The sequence below is a fragment of the Aulostomus chinensis genome, chromosome 13 (assembly GCF_037954235.1).
Source record: "Aulostomus chinensis isolate RoL2024-O1b breed Wild chromosome 13, RoL_Achi_v1.0, whole genome shotgun sequence".
Classification (NCBI taxonomy): domain Eukaryota; kingdom Metazoa; phylum Chordata; class Actinopteri; order Syngnathiformes; family Aulostomidae; genus Aulostomus; species Aulostomus chinensis.
The window spans coordinates 11998259-12021080 of record NC_141332.1 but is presented as its reverse complement, the minus strand read 5'-3'; the positions used below and the strand labels follow the sequence as shown (position 1 = coordinate 12021080).

The 22822-nt window shown below is 43.3% G+C and overlaps 1 protein-coding gene across 2 annotated transcripts; it reads right to left on the bottom strand.

Annotated features, from left to right (window-relative positions):
• Positions 1 to 404: 404 nt before the first annotated feature.
• Positions 405 to 21699, bottom strand: flt4 (fms related receptor tyrosine kinase 4). Of its 2 annotated transcripts, XM_086221344.1 has the most exons (25): positions 21557 to 21699; positions 20320 to 20491; positions 20107 to 20224; positions 19782 to 19966; positions 18252 to 18417; positions 16150 to 16285; positions 15469 to 15577; positions 14182 to 14541; positions 11686 to 11832; positions 10886 to 11017; positions 10271 to 10377; positions 9323 to 9458; positions 8779 to 8883; positions 8570 to 8683; positions 6584 to 6672; positions 6330 to 6489; positions 6158 to 6252; positions 4987 to 5109; positions 4731 to 4842; positions 4456 to 4555; positions 4122 to 4227; positions 3923 to 4047; positions 1927 to 2050; positions 1674 to 1759; positions 405 to 1261 (listed from the first exon to the last, which is right to left on the bottom strand). In XM_086221344.1, exons 2-25 carry the CDS (start codon positions 20489 to 20491, stop codon positions 1048 to 1050), a joined length of 3321 nt encoding a protein of 1106 aa, XP_086077470.1. In that variant the 5' UTR covers positions 21557 to 21699; the 3' UTR covers positions 405 to 1047. The 2 variants fall into 2 exon arrangements, with proteins under 2 accessions (XP_086077470.1, XP_086077469.1); XM_086221343.1 differs by lacking the exon at positions 21557 to 21699 and having other exon boundaries at positions 1927 to 2047.
• Between the last annotated feature and the right edge of the window lie 1123 nt (positions 21700 to 22822).

Here is a 22822-nt window from a genome sequence, read left to right as displayed (position 1 = left end):
AAATAAAATATGTGCTTTTTGCGTTCGTCATCGTGTGTGAGTGAGAGCGGAGTGGGCTCAGCTGTGCAGGTTGTCCTTTGAGCTCGTCACCGTGCTGACGTGCAGCCCTGATAAGAGGTGTTTATTATGACTCAGTGTGTTTTTTTCCCCCTCCACCCGGTTTCTCTCCGTCATTTAGTCCTTGTTCTGGGTGTCATGTATCCAAATGTCTCCGCCTCCACCAAATGACACGGTCCCACAGCAATCACCTACTTACTTCATTGATTACTCCATCACGCGGATCATGGTGAACTGGTGGCTGTTGCTCGCCGTGGAAAATGAAGAGGTGGCTCACAGAAGTCTGGCGAATGCAAATTTGCACTCGTGACACATTCATTCCGTTCATACAGATGACACCGAGAGAAGAAGATAAAAATCCTTTATTCCTTCCCATATGAGTCATAATTTGTACAAATGAAGGAAGAATACTCTTGAGTACAAAAGATAAAAATATAAATGTGAGAAAAGAAAATACAAAGCTCTTGTCATAATACTGCCACCCAGTGGCCGGTTAGAGTATTGTCGGGCACATGTCGCTCAGTCCATATTTTTGGGGCGGCGAGAAGATAAAGTGTGAGATGTGATGAGGAGGTGGGATCGGTGGGGTGCTCCAGAAAGCGTGGTTCACCTCACCAGGCAAACACCTGCCACAACAGCTGATCTGAGTTGGCTTGTAAATGCAGAAACAGATTCTTTGCTGAGGATGACTCGATGCTGAGTAAAATATTTAAATATGAGAAAAAATAAATGTCACATTTCGGGTCTTTAAAAGCTGTAACTTTCGATCACGTTTCGATCACTGTGTGAATATCCAATCGGGATTTTGAGTCTTGACTGATATGAACTTTAAACTTGATTGCAGCTAATTTTTTTGGAATACCCCTGAGGTTTTAAGCCTATTTTTATGACCAACAGAACCTGATCTAAATGTCAAGGACACTGGAATGGTACATACACGTCCCTCGACCTGAGCGGTCGTCTTTGGTTTGAGCTGCGTCGCTGGTGAGATTACAAATTGGAGGAGGCCAGGCAGGGGGTGTTCGGTGAGGAGAAGAAGTCGCTGAAGCCCTCCTCGGACAGGTGTCCGTACTCGTTGTTGTAGAAGGTCTGTCCCGTCAGCTGGTTGAAGAAGTTTGGACATTGTCTGGGGCTGCCGACGCTTCGAACCAGGGAACCGCGGGAGGCCGTCAGAGGCTCCGTGCTGCTGCTGCTGCCCATACGACTGGAGGCAAGAACAAACTGGGATTAGTAAACACAGAATATATTTTAAATAGAAGAACTGGACATACTGAGTCAATAAGAGTTCAAGCAACAATTCAGCCAAAATGTGCACCAACAAATCTGTCCAGATTACGAACAAGCCACTGTGAATGAGTGCAGAACCGGAGGGGTTACGGTTTGTTTTCAGTTTATATCAAAGTGTTTGTGGATTACTGAGCCTCCACATGAATTAAGGATTGTGGATGATACTAAACATCCTTTAAGGTTTGTAAATGGACACATTTGGGCAGTGTTGGTGTTGTAAACTTCAGAGAAATGAAATGAGAAACGGATGTGGGGTCAAATGTCAGGAAGTGTGACTAAACAAGAGTCTGATATGTCACACTTGGGTCACTTGGTTTTTCCATATCAACCTTTTTGAGACGGCTCCCCTGTGCTTGTGCTCGATTCTCTCAAATTCTTCGGAGGCCAGAACCATGCCGCTGTCTGTCTGGTTGTCCTGAGGAGAGACAGTGTGACATCGTCTGACTTTAGCTGACCTCGTTTTTATAGAATATTTGTTGATCGGTCGCAGAGGGAATTCTTGAAAAAAGAAAGAAAGGGAAAAAAAAAAGGCACCATCTGCTTAACATTTAGAACAATTGCTGAGAGGATAAAGAGCTTTACTTGAGACGCCTTCTGACGGTGCATCTCCAGTGGCAACTCTTCAAAAGTCTTCACTCTGGGCTGAGACACTTTGGAGGGTCCCACGAACACACAGCCGGCAAAGGGCACGCAGTTATAATACCTGCTAATGATAATATCGGATGACAAAGGCTCAGGATGACATCCAAATGCCAAGAGAACGATAAGAGGAAGTCAAACAGAATCTGACCAGACAGGAATGAAATAGGAGACAAATGTGTTGCATTCAGAGTTTCTCTTCTCAGGGTCTGATTGACGATCATGAGTGAGGCTGAAGATGAAACTAAAAGTTTGATCAGCAGGCTCTTGGCTGAGCGGCTCCTCCCGGAGACTAAATGCCGGAGGATTCGGCATCGCCTTTGACCCGTCTTAACTTTCACCTTCACTTCCATTCAACCATTTTGACGCTGGTGTCCCTACTAACGCACAAGCGGCGAGTGAAGAAAACCCAGTCGTGTTGGTTTGGGGTGGTTTGCTCTGTAGTCTTGTGATTCACGAGCTATGATGCCCCTAAAAACGCATCACAAGGGGCTTTGTTGAAATTATAACCAGCCCTAAAACATTTTCAGTTGCTCCATCCACAAGAGCGTTTGGATTTCAGACTGCCCTTATGAGGCAAATTCTGCATGTGGTTGGGGGAATGGCACATTCTCCACAGCTGGCCAATCACAAACTAGTGGGCCCTCTGGAGGGTGGCAGGAGCCCCAACAGTCTGCTTCTGACAAATTGAAAAATCTTGCGGGTTTCATGGACTGCCGACAAATGTACGCTAATGTTGGCAAATGCACGACCGATGTGAAAGAATTCCAAGGGGCGTAACATAGACCCTTTAAGTGGTTGGTGGTTTGTAACAGCAAATTAAAATAATATTATATTAAGAAATGTCACACTGGGTATTGAGAGAATACCATATTATCACAACCTAATTGGCGATGTCATTGTTGTACTGTGAAATGTTACATTTTGGAATATACTATTATGAAATATATCCCAACATGGTACATTCTATGTATTTTTAATAAAAAAAAAGAAGAGAAATAAGATTGACAGTGGCAGAGATGTTTATCAATTAATTGTTACATTTTGGGGACACCTTGTTGCCCCACACACACTTGGTCTGCGTTGCGTGAATCTCATTGCACATTCATCTCATTTTTGTAAATTAACACTCAAGGACTGTTACTTTTCTTACAGATCTGTGCGTTTCAATTTATTTTGTCCAAAATGTATTTAAAAAAAATATATAATTTCAGTCTTTTAATTCTCTTTTTTTAACCAAAAAAAAGAAAAATAATTCCATCTTGTTTTTTTAAAATGTCCTTTAATTCTCCTCATCTCATTCATAAAAAAATAAAATAAAATCTTGATCACCTGTTGTGGGTGACCTAAATTTGTCCTGTTTGTAAAAATAAGAATATTCTATATATGAGTGTACTTCCAAGAATACAAATTTAGATTCAGGCTAATCACCGATAAATAAATCATAAAACTATTTTTCCCCACTTCGATTAAACCATCTCATGACTCACAAAAGGGTTTGTGACACCCCCCCCCCCCCCCCCCCCAGCCTTATGATCTCTAGTTTGATCATAGCTCTTTGAAAATAGTCAGCTGTTTGAATCATCAGTGGAACAGATGTGTTCTTGATATCTGTTGCTCTCGGTCCAGAGACCGTTACTTCCCTCTGAGGATGTACGTCATGAGGAACAGATCGCTCTCTCCCACAACTACAATCGCAGCTGGAGAGGAGGCCAGTATGGACGGTGGCACATGGGACCATTCTGCCCATCAGCAGGACTTCACGGACCCTTGGAGGTGGACTTGATGGAAGGGTGTAGCAGTTTTGGGTGGATCCATTTTACACAGTGAAAAATTTCCTCCTTTATTTTTTTACGCGAGGTTTGGCGGCTACAATTGATCTCTAGTTTCAAAAAGTGTCGGTTTTACAACTTCAAGTCCACAACAGAACCAAGAGTACCTGGTAGGCAAAGTGTTACAGGCGAGTCTCAGTTCTTCTTCAGATGGAGGGCGTGATGAGGCCTGTGAGAACCCATCATCTTCAGAGCTCTGTGAGTGGTTCAGTGGAATGTAGTCCTTCCCATCCTAAAGACAAAAAGGTTCTTGGATTCAATCGCCACCAGAGAACACGTCTGATGTCTCTCCAGCAATGATCTTACAGGAAGGCTGTTGTCCTGCAGCAGGTCTGCCAGGATCTGCACCAGGGCGGGAAAGGTCGGCCTCTCTTTGGGTTCACCTTGCCAGCAGGCTAACATGATGCCATATCTACCAGCAGAGGGCAGCACAGTCACAAAGAAGCATGATACTCAACTCGCTCAAATTTGATTCAATAAATAAGGACGTTTCAGGGCACATTTGTGTATTTCTTCATCTTGCCTCAGTCAGATTTTTGGGTCAAACATGAAAGGATGTAAATGATTGTTATCAGCAAACTGGTATATATTTTTGTCTAACTTCATGAGACAGAGGGAATAAATGAAATTCTCTACTGACATTTCAGGAGAGGCGGTCTCCGGTGATCTCATCCTCACCCCGTCTTTCAATCTTTTACAAAACTCCTCATCAATCTGCACTCCCGGGTACGGGGATGCACCTGAATGCCAGAGACAGGGGGAAAAATACTGTTACTTTGCCTTTGAACAACACACTGCTTTTATTGCACTTTCATGGTACCTCCTCGCAGCCACAGGAGACTGCATTGAAACACTGTTGCTTTGATGTCTCTATAAATGGCTGTGTGCATACAAAAAAGTTGTTTGGATTTTTACCCAGTGAAAAGATCTCCCAAAGGAGCACTCCGAAAGACCACACGTCACTCTGGCTAGTGTACACTTTGTCAAAGATGCTCTCTGGTGCCATCCACTTTAAAGGCAGACGAGCCTGAGAGAACGTTCAAACAAATAAAACAAGCAAGTCACATAAACAGAGATGGTAAACGGAACCATTATGTTGAATGTCGCCCCAGAGCTGAGTAAGTCAGCGTGGATAATAAACTAACACATAGCCAGTGTGAAAATGTCCTACATTGCCTTTCCTGACATAGTCGGGGTCTTTGTATATGTCTCTGGCCAGGCCGAAGTCACAGATCTTCACAATGTTGTTCTCTGACAGGAGAATGTTGCGGGCTGCCAGGTCTCTGTGGATACACTGCAGATAGGATACACACAAGAGCACGCATACATCATGACCCTGCAGACATGCGTGGGTGCTTGCATGTGTCACTGTCACCACATTGTTTCCTCCGATGACTGATAGACATGATTTATTCACACACTATTGTACATGTAGATTCTATGGGTGTGTGGTCCAGTGTGTGTTTGAGTGTGTGTGTGTGTGTGCGTGCGTGTGTGTGTGCACGCGCGAGCGTGTGTGTGTGTGTTTGTCTGGAACCAGACTGTAACGGTGCCAGGCTGAGCTCCGTGGAATCGCAGCAGGAGATCCAACATCACTCACAAGCAAGCAAATGTGACTCAACCAGTTTAGAGGAGCCCTTTAAAGCCAGCGTGCTTTAAGTCTTAGCGCTAATTTTCATCGACCTTGGTTTGATTTGGATGTGTTGGACATCATCTAAGATCAAGGGTGTCTTCGGGATGCTACATTTAGGACAAAGCTCCAGAAAGACGTAGATCCACTGACTGCTTCTCCTTCAGGGAAATCATTTACTTTGTACCTGAGAAAAGGTACAAATCATGACTACCAGACGGCATTGAATGAGGCAATACTGTATTATGACTATGATCATTTTCTACCCATTCAAACTTTTTTTCCCAGCTGTATTCTGTAGAATATTATAAAATATTCATACTCGAGAACATAATACGTGTAATGTTGAATCAGACAGTGGATTTTGCCAAATGCTGTTAATAAAGAAAAGATTATCAAGATGAGACATGAGCTGGCTTTGTTGTGGATTGCACTGAGGAGATAATGTACCATCTACGCATTTCAAAAATCAATCTTTTTTCTTTAAACTGTACATGTCGTATATTTATCTGCACAGAACAGGGGCCAGCTGCTCAGTATGGTGCTGTATGTGGCGCAGAAGTGGGGCACCAATAAGTGGTCACATGGTGGATTAATGAGCATAAAGGATTAATAAGCCTGGCGATCTGGTCCATAATCTACGGCCTCTGGACCTGATTCCTGGTGACACATCAGTGTCGCTGCTTCATTAATTGTAGTGCTGATAATTAACCTTTCTGGATGCCAGGAACTCCATCCCCCGAGCCACCTGGAAGCTGTAGCAGATGAGATCTTCTATCGTCAGAGGAGTTTTCCACAAGTCCTCCACTGCATCGAGGAAAAAGAAGGTGACATTTGTATCTCAGAAATACGTTAAAGGAGTAGAGATTCGCGAGAGGGCTCACGTTTTTCCACTGCAGGATCTGGATCAGATGCATTGGTTGATGGCGTCTGGGGGCTGATGAGCGGGGAAGAGGACGGAGAAGGCGGATTGCGAGTTCTTTGGTCCATTTGACCGGCTTCAATCATCCGTCTCACCTGGCTCTGAGTCTTTGGAGAGCGATCCTACGTGGAGAGATGGGTCAGTGCATCACTCCAAAAGAGTCATTGATTTTAGGAGTTTTCTGTAGTCAGGCTGGTGTGATTCAGTGTTTGGTACCCTGTATGGGAGGAAGAACTCTCTCTTTGCACGCAGGAAGTTGGACAGATTGCCGTACTTGCAGTATTCCACGATCACCATCAGTGGACCTGTCAACACAGACAGTTATATATTAGTACATGTGGTATTTAGTCATGTGAATTTCCATTTCATGAAAATAATTCACCGCAATATAATCACGATGAGTCCGCGACTATAACAATCCCACTATTCTAATGATTGATGGATTTCTACTGGATGTACGTTCCTTGCCTTATCTGATGAAGAAGCTTACTTTAATTTGATTTAGTTTTGTTTTTCTGTCAACAATCACTTCAGTTTTAGTTTTTCAACTTATCCCCTCTTCTTCGTCTTCCAGGTTTAATAATTATGGAACAGAATTATTTTCGTCTGCTTGGTTCTAACGTGTCATAGCTGGTAGTCAGATACACCGAGGAGAGCGTTGACTCTTAAAGAATGTGCATAAACTGCCAGAAGAGGTATGTAGGATCAATGTAAAAGGGATTTCAGGTAACCACACGACTACAAACAGAGTTCCACTAAGCCCAGTTCGGCTGTTCCCAAAGGCAACACAAAGTAAACATTTGAAAAATGAGGCCGTGTCAAACTGCACGGAGAAAGAAAGACAACCACCACTGAAAATAATGACCCAGAGGTGTGTTGAGTCCAACATCTGTAGACTTCAGGCTCAAAATTTGAGGGAGCACCTCCTCTGTACCTTCACTCCACTTGTGACTACACTCAAACTTTAAGCTTTATGATTTGAAAGACCTGATACCGTCCATGACACCAAAGTGGGGGAAAAAACAACAACCGTATTTCAGAAACCAACTCGACACTTTGATTGCAGTTGAACTGTCACGTGCCAGTCAAGTTGTGCGCCAGCGAAGACAGACGTGAGCGAGATGAAGGAGAGGAACTGGCAAAGATGATTGCCCTGAGAGACGACACCGCGATTGACTGAGACGAACTGAAATGTTCATTATAGACACAGAGAAAGTGTACGAGCTAATGAAGGTAGCCTTTGAACAGAATTCTGTTTCATGGGGGGGGGATCAATCGTAGCTCATTTGTTTGAACTGCCAATGTTTTTATCATGAATTTCAGTGGCGTGTTCTCAGTTGGGAGCGGGAGTCCAGAACAGCAGCATCCACCCGGATTGGTACCACGGACCAGTTTTAAAAGACACCCCTGTTAAATGTTCAATAAAGTTCATTGAAGAAGAGTTCAATAAATAGCACAAGGAGAACCTTTTAAGAAGCTTCTATGATTGCAAATTTACCTTGATGGCTTTAAAATGTTGAAATGGATTTAATTACCATGTATTTAATTAATTCGTGTTTTCGTGTGAAATGTATATAAAAAAATGCAAAATGTCTTCTTCTTTTTTTATACAATAGCTTCCACAGCCGGTGGATTTTATATCATTACCACATATATGTTGCCTCCTGTATTTCATATGAATAATGTAGTGCCTTTTTCTTATGCAGTCATTTCCACCAGTAGTTAAGGACACCAAGTCAGTACTGGATATAAGAAGTGGATCGTTAGTCTAGTGACACCTGTTAGTGCATATTATTGGCACTAATATTCTATATTAATACATGACTACAAAATACATTTTTCCTATACTCTTATGTATATACAGTATATATGTATTGTTATGCACTGTATATGGTTTTTTTAAATAGCTTCCATGTAAGGCGACCTAGGGACTCAAAATCAGGACCAGATCTTAGTCCTCGTCTGGATATATAGGACACGTCTTATGCAGTTTTTTGGTTTTTTTTTTTTGCCTTTTCTTGTATGACATTTTTCAGCACATTTTATTGTTTTGCTCACATTCTCCAAAATAATTATTTATTTTCAATTGCTTCAAACTTATGTGACTGAGGAACTCAAATCGGCAGCAGATGTTAGTCATGTTAGTTCTCTTTTTTCCCCCACTACAACCGCGTGTGCATCAACGTGAGTGTGTGTACGCACCGTTGGGTTTGGTGCAGGCTCCTAACAGGTTGACGACATTCAGATGGTTTCCGATGTGAATCAAGATCTTTAACTCCGACATTAAGGCCTTGTGCTCACTGGCTGTGGCTCCGTCTGAAACATCGATCCACAGGAGGGAGGATGAACGCATCAGATATATTTTACCGTGCGCATAAGGCAGTCTACGCATAGACGCAAAGAAATCTCACCCTTCAGCATTTTGACAGCTACTGTGTCCAGGCTGGTACTCTTGCTGTTGGGGTAGATTGATGCCTCAATTACCTTTCCAAATGCTCCGTGGCCTAAAACCTTCCCTGTGTGAGTAACAAGGACACAAAAAGACAGAATATCCATGTTCATTGATCCTTACAGGCTCAGTTTCAGTCTCATTCAACCAGCTTTTATGCGGAGCAGTTGCAAAGTGTAAAAGCATCTGGAGTCTACACTGATAAAGAGAGAGAAATTAAATTTCAATTGCAGCTTTGGGAAACAACATGTTCCCATAAGTTACAGGCGTGGAACAGATGCCTTTCCTCGAGGTGTTTTTAAAAAGCCGTGCAATGAGCACATATTTAACCAGGCACCTCGCCTCGCTGGCTGATATCCAAATGCCACGCCATTAAGGATTCTGGGGATGGAAAACTAATTCAGTTTCATGCTTGTATTCGCATTCTTCCTGACTTATGTGATCCTTTGAACATCCCTATCATTTCTTCATACCATCATCCATCCATCCATCTATTCTTTCCTCACCCAGTCGGAGCCTGTCTCGGGATATTTCCCACTGTGAGGAGTCATAGGGGAGGTATTCACACTGCTCATCCAGGGGCACCTCCCCGGGGTCCATAATGATTGATAGATAGCCTGTCTTAATGTCTGCTGGGTTAATCTGAAGTGGAGCAAGAGAGAGGGAGAGAGAGAGAGAGAGAAAGATATAAAGTAAGGAGGAGAAAGAGATGATAAATGACAACCAATGAGAGACGAAAAAGAGGCACAGTGGATATTCACGCTCTGGATTATTGATCCCAAGATTTTTTTGGCGAAATGAAACAACCAGCAGGCTGATGGTTTTGCCTGAGGAAGACCCTGCATACTTTGATCATTTAGCACATCATTTAAACAACTTTCATATAAACGAAAGCGTTGCTCTACATTTTTGGTACGTGTGAGTTGGGCTCAAGCTGGAAACAAGATAGTAAACATATTCATCTCCTCAAAGGGTGGAATTCTTCTTTCAGCCAGTATTTACCTGGAATGTCCACATACCAAACATCATGATCAAACCTCTTTTTAATAGAAAAAAAATGCTAACAATTTCTCCACTGAATGTGTTGATCTGCTGACCCTGGGAAGGTCAGGAGAAAACAAGATGAGAAAGCAAACTGTCTCTCCATATCGAGCTGTTTTAAGCTTAAGCTGCTGTGGAATGGCGGTGTGATGTGATGTGATACGTGGCCGAGAGTTGAAAAACATAGAGCCTCGTCAGGGTTGGGCTTGGTGTTGGGGGGCTAATAGCAGCAAACAAGTAAATGGGCTCAGAGGAGATATCAGGAGCTCTCTCAGCTGTAAATTATACACTTGATAAAGATCAGACACCCATGTGAGTTACAGGTTAAGGAGTGTCCGGCGCGGGCTTTTGGCTCCTCTCACATAAATACACACAGGCACACACACAGAGAGAGAAAAGTAGCAACGTCTGACCCGTTTCACATTGCAGAATATGAGGATGAGCAAAGCCCAGAAGAAAACGGCGATCACTCCGGTTCCTATGAGGATTACAATCTCAACATTGGCCTTGTCACTTGAACCTTGACAGAAACAAAAGGGGATAAGAGACACAAACAGAGCATGAATCCTCTCTGTCCTTGTTCAGTGTTGATGACATCACTCCACACTGACCGTAGGTACTGTTATATTACTAACGACTGACTTTGGCTTTCCATCAGCATCCTTACATTAAATCTTTAGGGTAGAGCAATGAGCCAATAGTTGTTTGATCAATTCAGCCATGAAACTACATCCAGCAAACCCATTTAATTATTCACTCTGATTGTAAATTGTGCCGGTAGCCAATGGCTTTATACTGTGTGCAACAAAAAGACAAAAAACAGTAACTGCTGTGACAAGTGTGAGAGGTGAATGATTAAAATTCAGACCAGTGTGTATGAAGAGCACAACTTTGATTTCAAGCCTGAGTGCTATTGAAAATGTGAGCATGTAAGCAGTGAGAGTGTGTGAGTGGATGAGGTGACTGTATGTTAGAGTGTGTGTGTGTGTGTGTGTGTGTGTGTGTGTGTGTGTGTGTTTGTTTCTCACCAATGACGCGGACAGCGGCTGATGACTGGACACAACCACGCTGGTTGCAGGCGGTGCAGGTGTACAGACCGGCATCTTCCTCTCTCACTCGCTGGATACTAAGCGTGCGATTTGAGTCCTGCAGCTGGATCCCTGCAAGGACACACACACACACACACACACACACACACACACACACACACACACACACACACATATAGCTGTGAAACAATGCACATCCGTCACTTTACCCTACCTCTCACATCATTAATTCAACAACTTTCTCAACAACATATCTTAAAATATCACCACACCTCTGGACTACAGCTAGTTTATTATGCTATGTTCACATGTGTGCTGTTCCACTCATGCCCGCGGCCCCTCTGAGTGAACCCCAAGCATCAGCTGTCACTCAGCCCCTCACTGACCACCCCTCCTTCACCCTTCCACACCACCATCTCCTTCAGATGTTAAATGAGACACACGCTGCGAACTCTAATGAGTCGTATCTGCCCCATGGGGTTTTGTGTGTATGTGTGTGTCTTCTGCGCACAAGAGCAGCAACCATAAAAGTATTCCTGTCACTGGTTCTGGTTCTCATGAATTTGTGGGTGGGCCAGCAGGTGGTTGTGTATGTGGCCTTTAAGGAATGGATTGTAGCTAAAAAATATTGTGAATGTTAATGCGAGTGACCATCTTTTCTTTGTGTGTAAATATCGACTGGTAATGTACGTAACCTCCTGGGATAGCTTGGATATTGTGTCTGTGTTTGTGTGGCTGCGAGCTGTCTAAATATCAACTTTGTAGGTGTATTCATGCACCTGACATTTGGTGGAGAGGCTGGTTGTCTTTGAACCAAGAGAGGTGAGGCAGAGGTCTGCCCTCCACGTCACACTCCATCCGCAGAGATTCGGTCACGTTCACCGTTTGGTTGGTGAGGCTGCGCTTGTACCGAGGCGCCTCCAGGGCTACAGAGACACAGAAGTTAAAGTGAGAGCATGAGAAGGGAGTAACATTTTGTCTGTGAAATATCAATCATTGGCTGTAAATATACATAATATCCACTCAGGCTTTCACAGGACTGAAGGCAGGGTAGAAATAAAAAAAAAAAATTCCATTAAAATGTACATTTACCCGCCGGGCATCAATGCAAGGGTTACAGAACACCACATGAAAGAGCAGCATGAATTTGTTGATGTGTTTCAGCCCCGGAGCATCTCAGCACTTTTTTTTTGTGTTTTTTTGTCACTGCATATTGATGCTGTGCAAACAACCAGGTACTCTCCAATGTGTGTGTGTATCAAGCTGTGTGGGCTATTCTTTGTAACTTTGTGTGTGTGTGTTTGCGCGCGCGCACGTGTGTGTGTGTGTGTGTGTGTGTATGCCTCCAGCATCTCAGTACCAGGGGTACGCTGACCCATGATCTGTGTGTGTGTGTGTGTGTGTGTGTGTGTGTGTGTGTGTGTGTGTGTGTTTTCCACTGAAAGGGATTTGACTCTCACCACAGCTATAACTATAATCAACTGTGGTTAGCTTCCCATATAGAAAGACCACATGGATTCCCTTTTCTTTCCACATGTGGACACGTGCAGTCACATGTGGACTGTTAGAAGAAACACCCTCCATAGGACTTTGTGACAATGCAAGCAGTAATGCTTGAAAATAGAGGGTGTTCAAGTTAAGAGTTGGTCTCTCTCCTGAAAGAACACACGGTTAGTCAGAACATACTGAGAGTATCGAGCACTGAGTCACGTTAAGTGTTTTGATACACCCTCACACTGCAGAGACACACAGTTACTTCTAATAGCTCATGTTCAAAAACTCAAATGTGCAATTTCAATTTTTGTGTTAGCATAAGTGCCATCCATCTCTTGCTCAAAGATACCTCAACATGGTCACCGGGGGAAGTGAAGATCGAACAGACGACCCTTCGGTTGCAAGATGACCACTCTACCACTGAGCCATAACATAACTGGAGAGTGAAAAATGTGACAGCGATAACACACATTTTTGGATCACACAGAGGAGCCGTTACTTGGTGCCACCCACTGGGGGTCACCCGCTAGGGGCCAGAGATGACATAGCTACCACATTAACCTTGTAATGCGTGTCCCCCTATTTGCTTTCTTCATGGCATTCCAGGTTTAATGGTGGTGATAACAGGGTCCAAGCAGCAAGGAAGAAGCACTCAAAGCAGCAAATGATTCAGAAGAATCATAAAATGTCACACGGCACGCTGGTCTTGGACACTCTGGGATGTGTACCACAGATCTTTACAGCTCCGGAGATAGAAACTCACTCACTGCAACACTGGTGAGACGTGACTCTCAAAAACAAAACTTTCATACAACTTGAGGCAATGACATCACGTGCTGTGTATCTGTTTTAACGTATAAAAAGTGCACCAGCATTTCAAGTTTCCAAAGTTCCAACATATCCATTCTCAACTAGGGCAGCCATAACAGTGCTGGCACAAAGGTTGAGCAACATTGATAAATACGATCAATACATTAAATATGCGCATAGGCCATGCTGTCCAACACCACTCGGGGGTATGCTGCAAAAAGTCAAATTCTTGTCAAGTGTATTTGTCTTAGTTCAAGTCAGTTATATAATTGTACAAAACTAAAAAGATTATTCAGATAAATTGGCTTGTTTTTCAGGCAGCTAACTTTGCTTTCTGCACTGGCAGATATTTCATTAATTTCACACTTTGACGATTTTAGCTGAAATAAGATCCACAAATATACTCAGCAATATTTTGTCTTTCAAAGTAGACTTCTAAAACTGTATTATGTTACTTTGACTAAATGAGCTGGTGAAGCCAGATACCCAAATGATGTTGCATGAGTCTTCACATGTAATCCATCGGGATTTAAATATAATCTCATAGATATAGTACTGAGTTACAGTTTTCACATGGTAACTGAGATGGGTGTTTAACATTTAATCCTAAAGAGTTCTACATGTAATCCCTCATCTTTCGACAATCAATCCCACTGGTTTCACATGTAATCCCATACACCATCATGTAGTTTTCCCAAAGAATTTACGCGCTCTTCCCAAATTGCACACACAAATGCCCCCAAAAGCACATTTTCCGTGTCTAAAGTACATGTTTAACATGTAAAATGCATCCATACCCCGAATATTTCACGTGGTTTTAACATGTTTTTAACTATTAAGTTTCATATGTGTAAAATGACAGGCACATGTGATCACATGAATCTTAATTTGGAGATGTGAAAGTCTTTCCTGTTAGGCGTGGCTAATCCCTGTGGAGTGTGCAAGACTGTGTCTGGAGCTTTCCCTCTTACCTTTGACAGACACATTTCTTAACAGGCATTGCTTCTCCCCGCTCCGCCGGCTCTGAGCCTCGCAGACATAATGACCCTCGTCCTGCAGCTGGATAGAGGGAATGGTGAAATCCAGGACCCAGCTGTTGGATGACTCCTGGAAGGAAAGCTGGCCGTCAAGCGAGATGGCATAGAGGTGCACGCTTCTACAGTCCAGCTCCTGGGGCTTGCCCTGCTTGTCCTGCAGGGTGTGAGGTTCGAGGCGGTACCACCGCAGCTGCTCATAGGTGTAATTGTCAGCGCTGCAGAATAAGGACACCTTCTCCTGCTCCAGGGGATTCTCAGATGGATGAATGTCCACGCTGAACCCCTCTGGGATGGCTTTGAATAGAGAGCAGCCAGGTGAAGCGGTTACAGGAGTTATCAAGACACCACTTTTACAATATAGTACAGCTTAATGAAAATAATTCCCTTAGGAGTTAATTTATTCACACTGAAAGAGAGTGGTATTCAGCCTTTCAGATAGAGTTGCTTTTTCTTGACCTTCTCCAGAGTTCTACTGTCATGAAAAACTGTATTTAAAAGACATTTAATAGATCCCTCCTCTTATTCAGGCATTCAGAAAAACTTTGTGAAGTATGTGGCACCTTTTGTGCAGAAAAAAAATCAACTGAGTGACACCCACTACCTCTTCTCCTACAACAAAAAAAATCCTTTAGATATGAATATGCATTTTTCATGTCACAAGCTGAACAAACGGGACCATTTCATTCGTTTTCTGTTCTTGTTGAATTTGACCGGGATTGACATCCAAACTATTTGTGATGTCACAAGTAATGCAAGCCTCTGAAAACCCGATTGTTAATGAGAAGAGGGAACATTTACACGTCAATCACTTCTAGTTTCAAATGAGACACAGTGACGCTTAAACATTCAACTGTAGAAGCGAGAAAAAAAACACTTAACTGGAAGGAGAACTTAAAAAAAAAAAAGAGTAAAAAAAAAGCTTTTTTTCTCGAGTGGGATTAAACTTCATGCTTATGAAATAGGTGGAGGTTTTCTTTGCAGCGATGACTCTTCCGGTGATATGGATGCACCGTCAATAAAAAAAATAAAAAAAATCAAGTCAGAAAATAATGGCGCTGCTGAATTTTTGGTAATCTGATTTTCCAATGCTGTGAGCACGAACAAAATTGCATTCCCCTCCATTGTAATGGAGTGGGAGCACAAATCTCATAGATCTATACCACTAGAGGATTGTGGGGGCGGGGGTTGGGGTGTTGTTGAAATCCAATCCAACACACTTACCAGTCACATAGAAGTAAATCAGCCGTTCATCTTTGCCAACTTTATTGTCAGCAGAACACTTGTACAGGACTGAAACACTGGCGTTGCGAATCTGCAACCTGCTCACTATCTGTGAGGTGAGAAGACGTGAATGAGGGTTTAATTCATCTGGGGGAGAGGCACAGTCGGCTGTCATGTAATGCTTTTGTGAGCTGACACAAACCACACTCTGCACCAACAGGCTAACAGGACTCGCTCAGGTGTGACGGAGAACACTGGGACGCTTGCGCGCACGCGCGTGTGTGCGAATGTCTGTTCCTGTGATCATTTCCTCTCATGGCGTTGGTTTATGAATGTGCATAGGTGTGTATGCGCACATGCATCCCTGCATATGTGTTTATAACCAAAGGAAGTCTGCAGAGGCAGACCGTTCTAAATATTTCTGTGGTGGAAATGGTTCTTGATTGACATATTTGTTATGGAGCTCAGAAATTAGGACGCTTACATAAAAACCACATTTCGTGGATAAGTACACTTATGTAAATATTTTTTTTTGTGGGTTGCATCTAATAATATTCTGTCATTCTTGTCCAATTCAATCACCAATCATGTATTATAATTTAAATTTATTCATTTTAATATTCATGAAAAGGAAGCTCTTTCCCACACAATGACAATCATCATCAGTCAGTCTTCATGAACCTTCTCTCGTCCATCCACAACTTCAACAGATGTTTCAACAGCCTCGATTTCATTCACGCCGTTTTCTGAGCTAATGTCCTGCCAGTTCTGACAGTCTGCGATCCTGTCACTTCGGCCCTTCCTGTCTCGACGGACCCTGGAGAGAAACACAGACACGTTTATGACATCTCCCCTCATCGACATGCAGAGCAGAGAGAGGGCAGTGGGGGAGAATGCAGACACGCATCAAACCAGACATCCTGAGGTTTTATGAGTGTTTTTCTCACAGAATCACATCCAGTATTCCAAAATAAAGGTAAAATATGCCAAGTGTCCTGGCAACTAATGGAGGGAAGAAAGAAAAAAAAACACAGTCGAGTTTATCTTTTTTTGAAGATCCATAGTGTGAATAGCATAGAAGAACTAATGAAAAATGAAATTTGATTTTGTTTCGCATTCGCCCCTAAAGCCACCAGCAGAAAGCTATTCCACATTAGCTGAAGGTGATCTGAGTCAGTTCAAGCTACTCATACAAGCTACTATTAATGATGCAACAGGCTAAACATGGAAGCAATACAGTGATGAGCCAGCTAACACAGACAACAGTTTTTTGTTATCCTATCAAAAATTAGGCGACCCATGTAAGCAGTAATTTATTCACTTTATTATGAAATGACTTCGTGTTTGGGGAGTTCAATACTTCAATACTGTTGGTTTTTTACAACCTCACCTTGAGTTGCTTTCTGTCAACATGCTACCAGACCCAGCTAAGACGATCGAGATACACATCCACACGAGCGTAGTGAGGTGTGTGGTGTGTTTGCATTAAGCTCAGAGAGAGTGTTACGTCCTCCCTGTTTTCCTGATTCTTGCAAAATTGAGTCCTTTTATTATTTTTTTCTTTAGGATTGATTCAAATAGAACACAAATGCAAGTCAAACAACTCTTTTTTTTTTTTTTTTCTCAAATAAAACCGCACAGCGACAGTGTATAGAAGGCCTTGAGACACTAATTGAAAAGTTGAATGAATGTGTGTCTTGTTAAATAATCTTTTTGTTTGTTTGGGGCTTTTCAAATAATGTCTTAGGTGGCTTTCTCCTGTGGTCATGACTTTCATTATTGCTAAAACTTAACAGGCTGAAACTAAATGCTAATCATGGCCTCACTCGACTTCCACAGTTGAAGGAAAAGTTTGACAGGAAAAGTTGGAACATTACAGACACTAAACTTGAATTTGAAAGTATCCTTTGTACAAGCTATTTGAATTTTTTCTTGTTTTTCTTTTCTTTTACCGAACATGTTTCTACAGGAAGAGTCTTTAAGTCAACAATGTGCTGCTACGTGGCTACAGGCTGCTGTGACCCATGACAGACATATCAGCATAGCATGTCTGACTAAATTAAACCCAATTCAATTAAGTTAAAAAACAAAATTCAATTCTTATGTCCCAGAAAAGGTCACCACAGCCACGGTTCATTCAGTGTTCATGAAATACCACATACATTGAGACAAAACTAGACTACAGTTGTGTCTGCCGCTCTTGCGAGGTTTCGTGGCTCCTGTATGAACAGATCAGGAGCCCTGGTGTGAACTCATGTTGCACACCCACATGGAAAGGTCACGAAAACAGCAATAACTTACAAAAATGAAGCCTTGGAGGAAGACAGTAGAGGCAGGCTAATATTGAAGGGATATTCAGCTTCAACACCTGGGGTTAATGGAATCGGAAATAACGGAGGTGTGCTATGTTGGACGATCATAATAAGATATCATGTCAGGGGATTTGCTGGAGATAGAGAAGGAGCGAGGGGGCCCAGGGCGATGCCAAACGCTGTCCAATGAGTAAGCGTCTGCAAACTTATGTACATATGAGATTTATAGCACTCGTCTCTTTCTTCATCACCTCTGTCACAATCTCCTCTCTTGTCCTCATTCACATCCCCGCTGATCTCCTTTTATTATGCGGCCCTCATTGTACACTCCATGCACTGCCTCATCCACTCCTCTCTTTTTGTCCCAGTTCATCAACCTTTATCTGCCCCCTCCCCATCCCAGTCACACATCATTGACAAAAACGTCCCTCCAAAGCGAGTGTACGTGGGCGAGAGAGAGTTATTTCTTACAGTCTGCTGCGGGTGCTGTTGAGGACACAAGGACCCCAGGTCCTCCACTGCCAGCTGATGTTAGGAGCAGGGAGACCGGTGGCGGTGCAGGTCAGAGTCTGGCTGCTGCCGCTTGGGTAAGGAGTAGACGGGTCCGCCACCTCCTTCTCATTGATCTGTGGGGGAACTGGGGGAGATGAGAGTGAATCAATCCTTACATTGGAGCAGTGTTACATTCTGACAGTGAGAGCTTCTAAAAGTATGAGGCGGGCCCCAACACATCATGTAGAACTGCCTAAATACAAAGGAGACTGAATGTCTATGGGACCAACAACATAATAATAAATGTATAAAGGAATGCAGGAACTGAACTAAAGTAATGTGGGGGGGGGGGGGGGGGGGGGGGGCTCTATTCTAACCTTTGTCCAGGGAAAAGTCCACCACAACAGACTCTGATGACCTCTGGTGTGGTGCATTACTGGCACAAATGATGAGACGTGACGAGAATTGATCACATCATCAACATCATGCCATCCATTTGTTCATTCTGAGGTTATATTATGAATCCTGAGAGTATTTGTTGGTTATTTTCACTGAAATTTGGATTTCTCGGTCAAAATTTGATTGATTTGTAAATCTATTTTAGCCAACTTGATCGGTATTGCTTACTATTTGATGACGGTCTACATCACTTTCTTAGATCAATTTTGTTTGCAGAGCTCCCAAGACAGAACTGGACTTTACTTTCCAAACACCATTTTTCCTGCAGCCACAGTAAATACCATAATACTGTGATATACTTTAAAATCTTATCGCCCACCTCTACCTACCATTCATCCAGCTGGCCAGTATTATTCAGGGTCACTGAACTATCTCAGTAAATGTTAGAAAAACACCTTTACACTTTTATTACCAGCAAAGAGAAATTCAGATTCTCTTCTGCTTTAATCATCTTTGAAATGTGGAAAGCAACATTAGGAGCGAAGAGAACATGAGAACAATCATGTAGAAGTCACTCAAGGAACAAAGTAAAAGTGCATTTCTATGTAGCATCTGTCTCAACACATATTACGCCAGGATGATGCATTTAAGTTAATAAGCAATAGCTCTCAACTAGAAGATGATTTTGCACTGAATAATGTAAATGTCGATCTAAAGAATAAACAATTTATTGCACAAGTCCCAAACTGTAACCCCCACCCTGCAAGATACACTATTGTGCCTTTTTATTGGGGCTCCCCGTTGAATTGATGTGATAAGAACTAATTAGCTTTTCTTTGTATTTCCTCAGAGGGTTGCTGGTATGCTGCAGAGAGCTGATGTTGCACCTGCCTTATTAGAAATTTAACAAGACAATAAAGAATCAGTGTTGTGCTATTCAGACTACCTTATGTGCCTCCATCTATGCAACGTTTCAGTATTCAAGGTGAGAATGTAATTCCTAATGAAGCAAAGTGAAATTCCCCCAATTAACCATATGTTGCTCGTGAGCCACTACAGCTCTGTAAAGGACTGTTAACGTCTAACTGAGGAGCGTGCACCAGCAGTTACCATTGACAACAAGGGTGATGTTAAGCCTCCTCTCCAGAGCAGCCGCGCTATTCCTCAGCACCACCGCGTAGAGCCCAGAATCCTCTTGACAAACATCCTTAATCTCCAAAGCGTGGTTGAGGTGCATCCTCATCCTCTTCATCTTGAACTCTGGTCGTCCATTTATGGGCTTCCCGTCTTTATACCTGGGCACAACAGGAGCGAAGCACAGCTGCTACAACACAAACACCCTCCCATTAAGGTGCTCAGCCATTAATTTAATTGTTGAATTTCGCCGTGTGGTTAAAGATTGATTGATGAATCCCACCTGGGATCTTCAACTTACCACTGTGTTTCAGGCGTAGGGAAGGCAGACACATTTACATGTAACTTGAATGACTTCTGGCCAGCAGTTACCTCCACTACAGGTCCGTGTCTGTAGTTGAGGATAATAAAAGGCTTCTCTGGAATAACAGACAGTCACTTGTTGAGTTTACAGAAATCCCTGTGTCAGGCCTCTCAGAGCTGTCACCAGCAGTAATTGAGGGCAGAGGCTTACCGTGAACTATGACCTGAGTCTTTTGGGTTTGTGTCGTGTCTGTGCTGGTGACGTTGCAGCTGTACAGGCCAGTGTCCGCCACCGTGACACTGTTAATGGTCAGGATGCTGACTGCCTCTGTGGCGTGAGAGCGAGCTTCACGGTGGGCGTTGGTATCCACTGAGCTGTTCATCTGGTGAGAAGAAAAGTGGATCCCATTAAAGTGTCTGAAAGTCAGGTCGTTGTTTGCAAATGCATGTGCCCTTGGGTCGTGTTCAGTCCACTCAGATCTGTTAAATGAGCAGTAGTCTGGGTGCAAAGGGGTTTGACATTAGATTCTAAATCAATCATAGCTGAGTTCAGCACATAACATGAACGTCACCAATCAGCCGATTGCTTTTTAAAACGACGTATCCTCAGAGAACTTTCTGCTGAGGAAAAAACGTTTCACGATCGTAGGTCTGAAAATATTTCAAACACAAAACGCTTCACTCTTTTTTTCCCCTGGAGAGTTTCTTTTGTTGAAAAGTTCCTCTGTCCTGTCAGGTTTGGGGGGTTTTGCTGGTTAAATGTCCCACGACATTTTTGCTGCATGCGGAGAGGTTCCTGTGAACATTAAAGAACCACCTCTTTGATCATTACATCGCTAGTCCAACAAACCGCTAGACGCGTCGGTCCTGTTTGAGAGCTGAATAATCAATAAAGTTAAGTTACTGAGCCTCAAATGTGAAAGCACACCATGTGTCGCCTAATTTGCTGTGACCGGGTAGGAGGAGGGGCTGGGGGGGGGGGGGGGGTGCAGTCCATCTACGGGAGCAGTAATCCACCATAGCCCCTGAGGTACAGCGCACATGACGTGCACAACAATTAGCTTTCATGGTGGAATGTTTTAGTTGTGATCATGTTTGTGCAACATGCTTTGACACGCTGTATGTGCACGATGCAGAACATGGATCCACCCTAGTTTTTGCAGTGAACTGGTTGAAAATTGCACCTTCAAATAGCAGGAAAAATACTGCACTGCTGACTTCAGACCTGTATTTGATAAATGCTTAAAACATTTTGTGCTCTAACAAAATAGGAATGCTGCAACTAATCACATGACCGCACCTCTTTCAGATCAACCCATTCATGGCTGCACAAATGGGCACAGATTCAACAACGTGGGCGAGAAAATGACTACGTTGGTCGGAAACTGGCGATGAGACCTGTTCTGCACCGTGGCACCTCTTTGCACCGAGCGCCAACGTCCGTATACCTGTTTGCCAGGGTAAGACCACGTGATTTCCAGACCAGTGTTGAACTCCACCAGTGCAGTGCAGTTCAGGGTGAGGGCCTCCCCCGCTATCACTCCACTAGCTCCTCAGGAAACAGCTTGACATCGTAAACCAGACTTCCTGTCCAGGAAAAAGAAAAGAGGACAGTGGGAGGGAGACAGTAAGCGAGGTCACGGTGACATCGTCAGCAGTTTTTTTTCCTTCCTCACACGACCAAAGGAAACGACTTTTCTTTGGACCAGAGGAGCCAACCCACTACAAAGAATGTGTCACAAGCTCGCACAGCTCCCATTCATGTGTCAAGCCACGTTATCAGTGAAGAAAATGACACTGGAAAACAGTGAAGTAAACGCCGGTCAGTGGCTCTGATATCCGGGTGATGTGTGCGCATCAGACTGTGATTGCCTGATTGTTTAAACACTCCATTAGCGCTCAGAGTGAAGACTCTGTCTCGTTTTCTCGCCTGACTGATGTGGCTGTTACTTTTGGCCGGCAGCGGCGGGTATGAGTTTCTCTCACCCTCTGACGTGAGAGGTGACAGCACAACACAGCAAAGAGCCTTCGGGTCTTTCAGAGTTCACTCCTACTGAGAGCGAGCCTCAACGTGAAATCTCTATTCATGGTAATTTCCTCAAAATTTAATTATCCCTTCATTTTACATTTAATCGTGATCACATAATGGCACATAAAAGAGGAAGTTGTCTTGGAGGAAATGACATTGTGTAATCAAATCCCCTGAATTGTCAGCATTAAGGTATGATTGTCCAACTAACTGCTGGTCAGAATTGTGATGACGATGCATTCGCCACCATTGATCTCCTTGCTAATTTCTCTCTCAGCGCTTAAAAAGCCTCAAGTCTAAGTCAAATATTTGTACTGGGTCAAATGTGTTTTTGTAGCTGCTGAGCTGAACATTTCACTACATTCTGCTCGACTTCGTGTCGGAATACCGGAGGAACACTGAACCCTTTAAACCTTTGAAGTGAGGGCTCTATTTTACCTGTAGTATGGATCAGGTAGTCGGCAGACTGATACTCTTTCCCTCCCAGTGTGGCCACACATGAAAGTCCAATGAGCAGAGGCTGGCTGTCGATGAATTCTCTGGGAATGGACCAGCCTCGCTTGTTGTCCCACGTCAACCCGTTGTTCTCCAGAAGGGTAGGATACTAGGATGACACGCATAAAAAACACAATTATTCATCAAACCACTCCACTACAGGGGAGATTAAGGGCCAGGGATGAGAAAA

Coding starts and splice junctions, on each gene's coding strand:
- flt4 (XM_086221344.1), bottom strand. CDS start 20,491: ATGAACAGCTCAGTGGATACCAACGCCCACCGTGAAGCTCGCTCTCAC. Junction 20,225..20,319: donor GACTCAGGTCATAGTTCACG/GTAAGCCTCTGC, acceptor CTGTTATTCCAG/AGAAGCCTTTTATTATCCTC. Junction 14,542..15,468: donor GATTTACTTCTATGTGACTG/GTAAGTGTGTTG, acceptor CTCTATTCAAAG/CCATCCCAGAGGGGTTCAGC.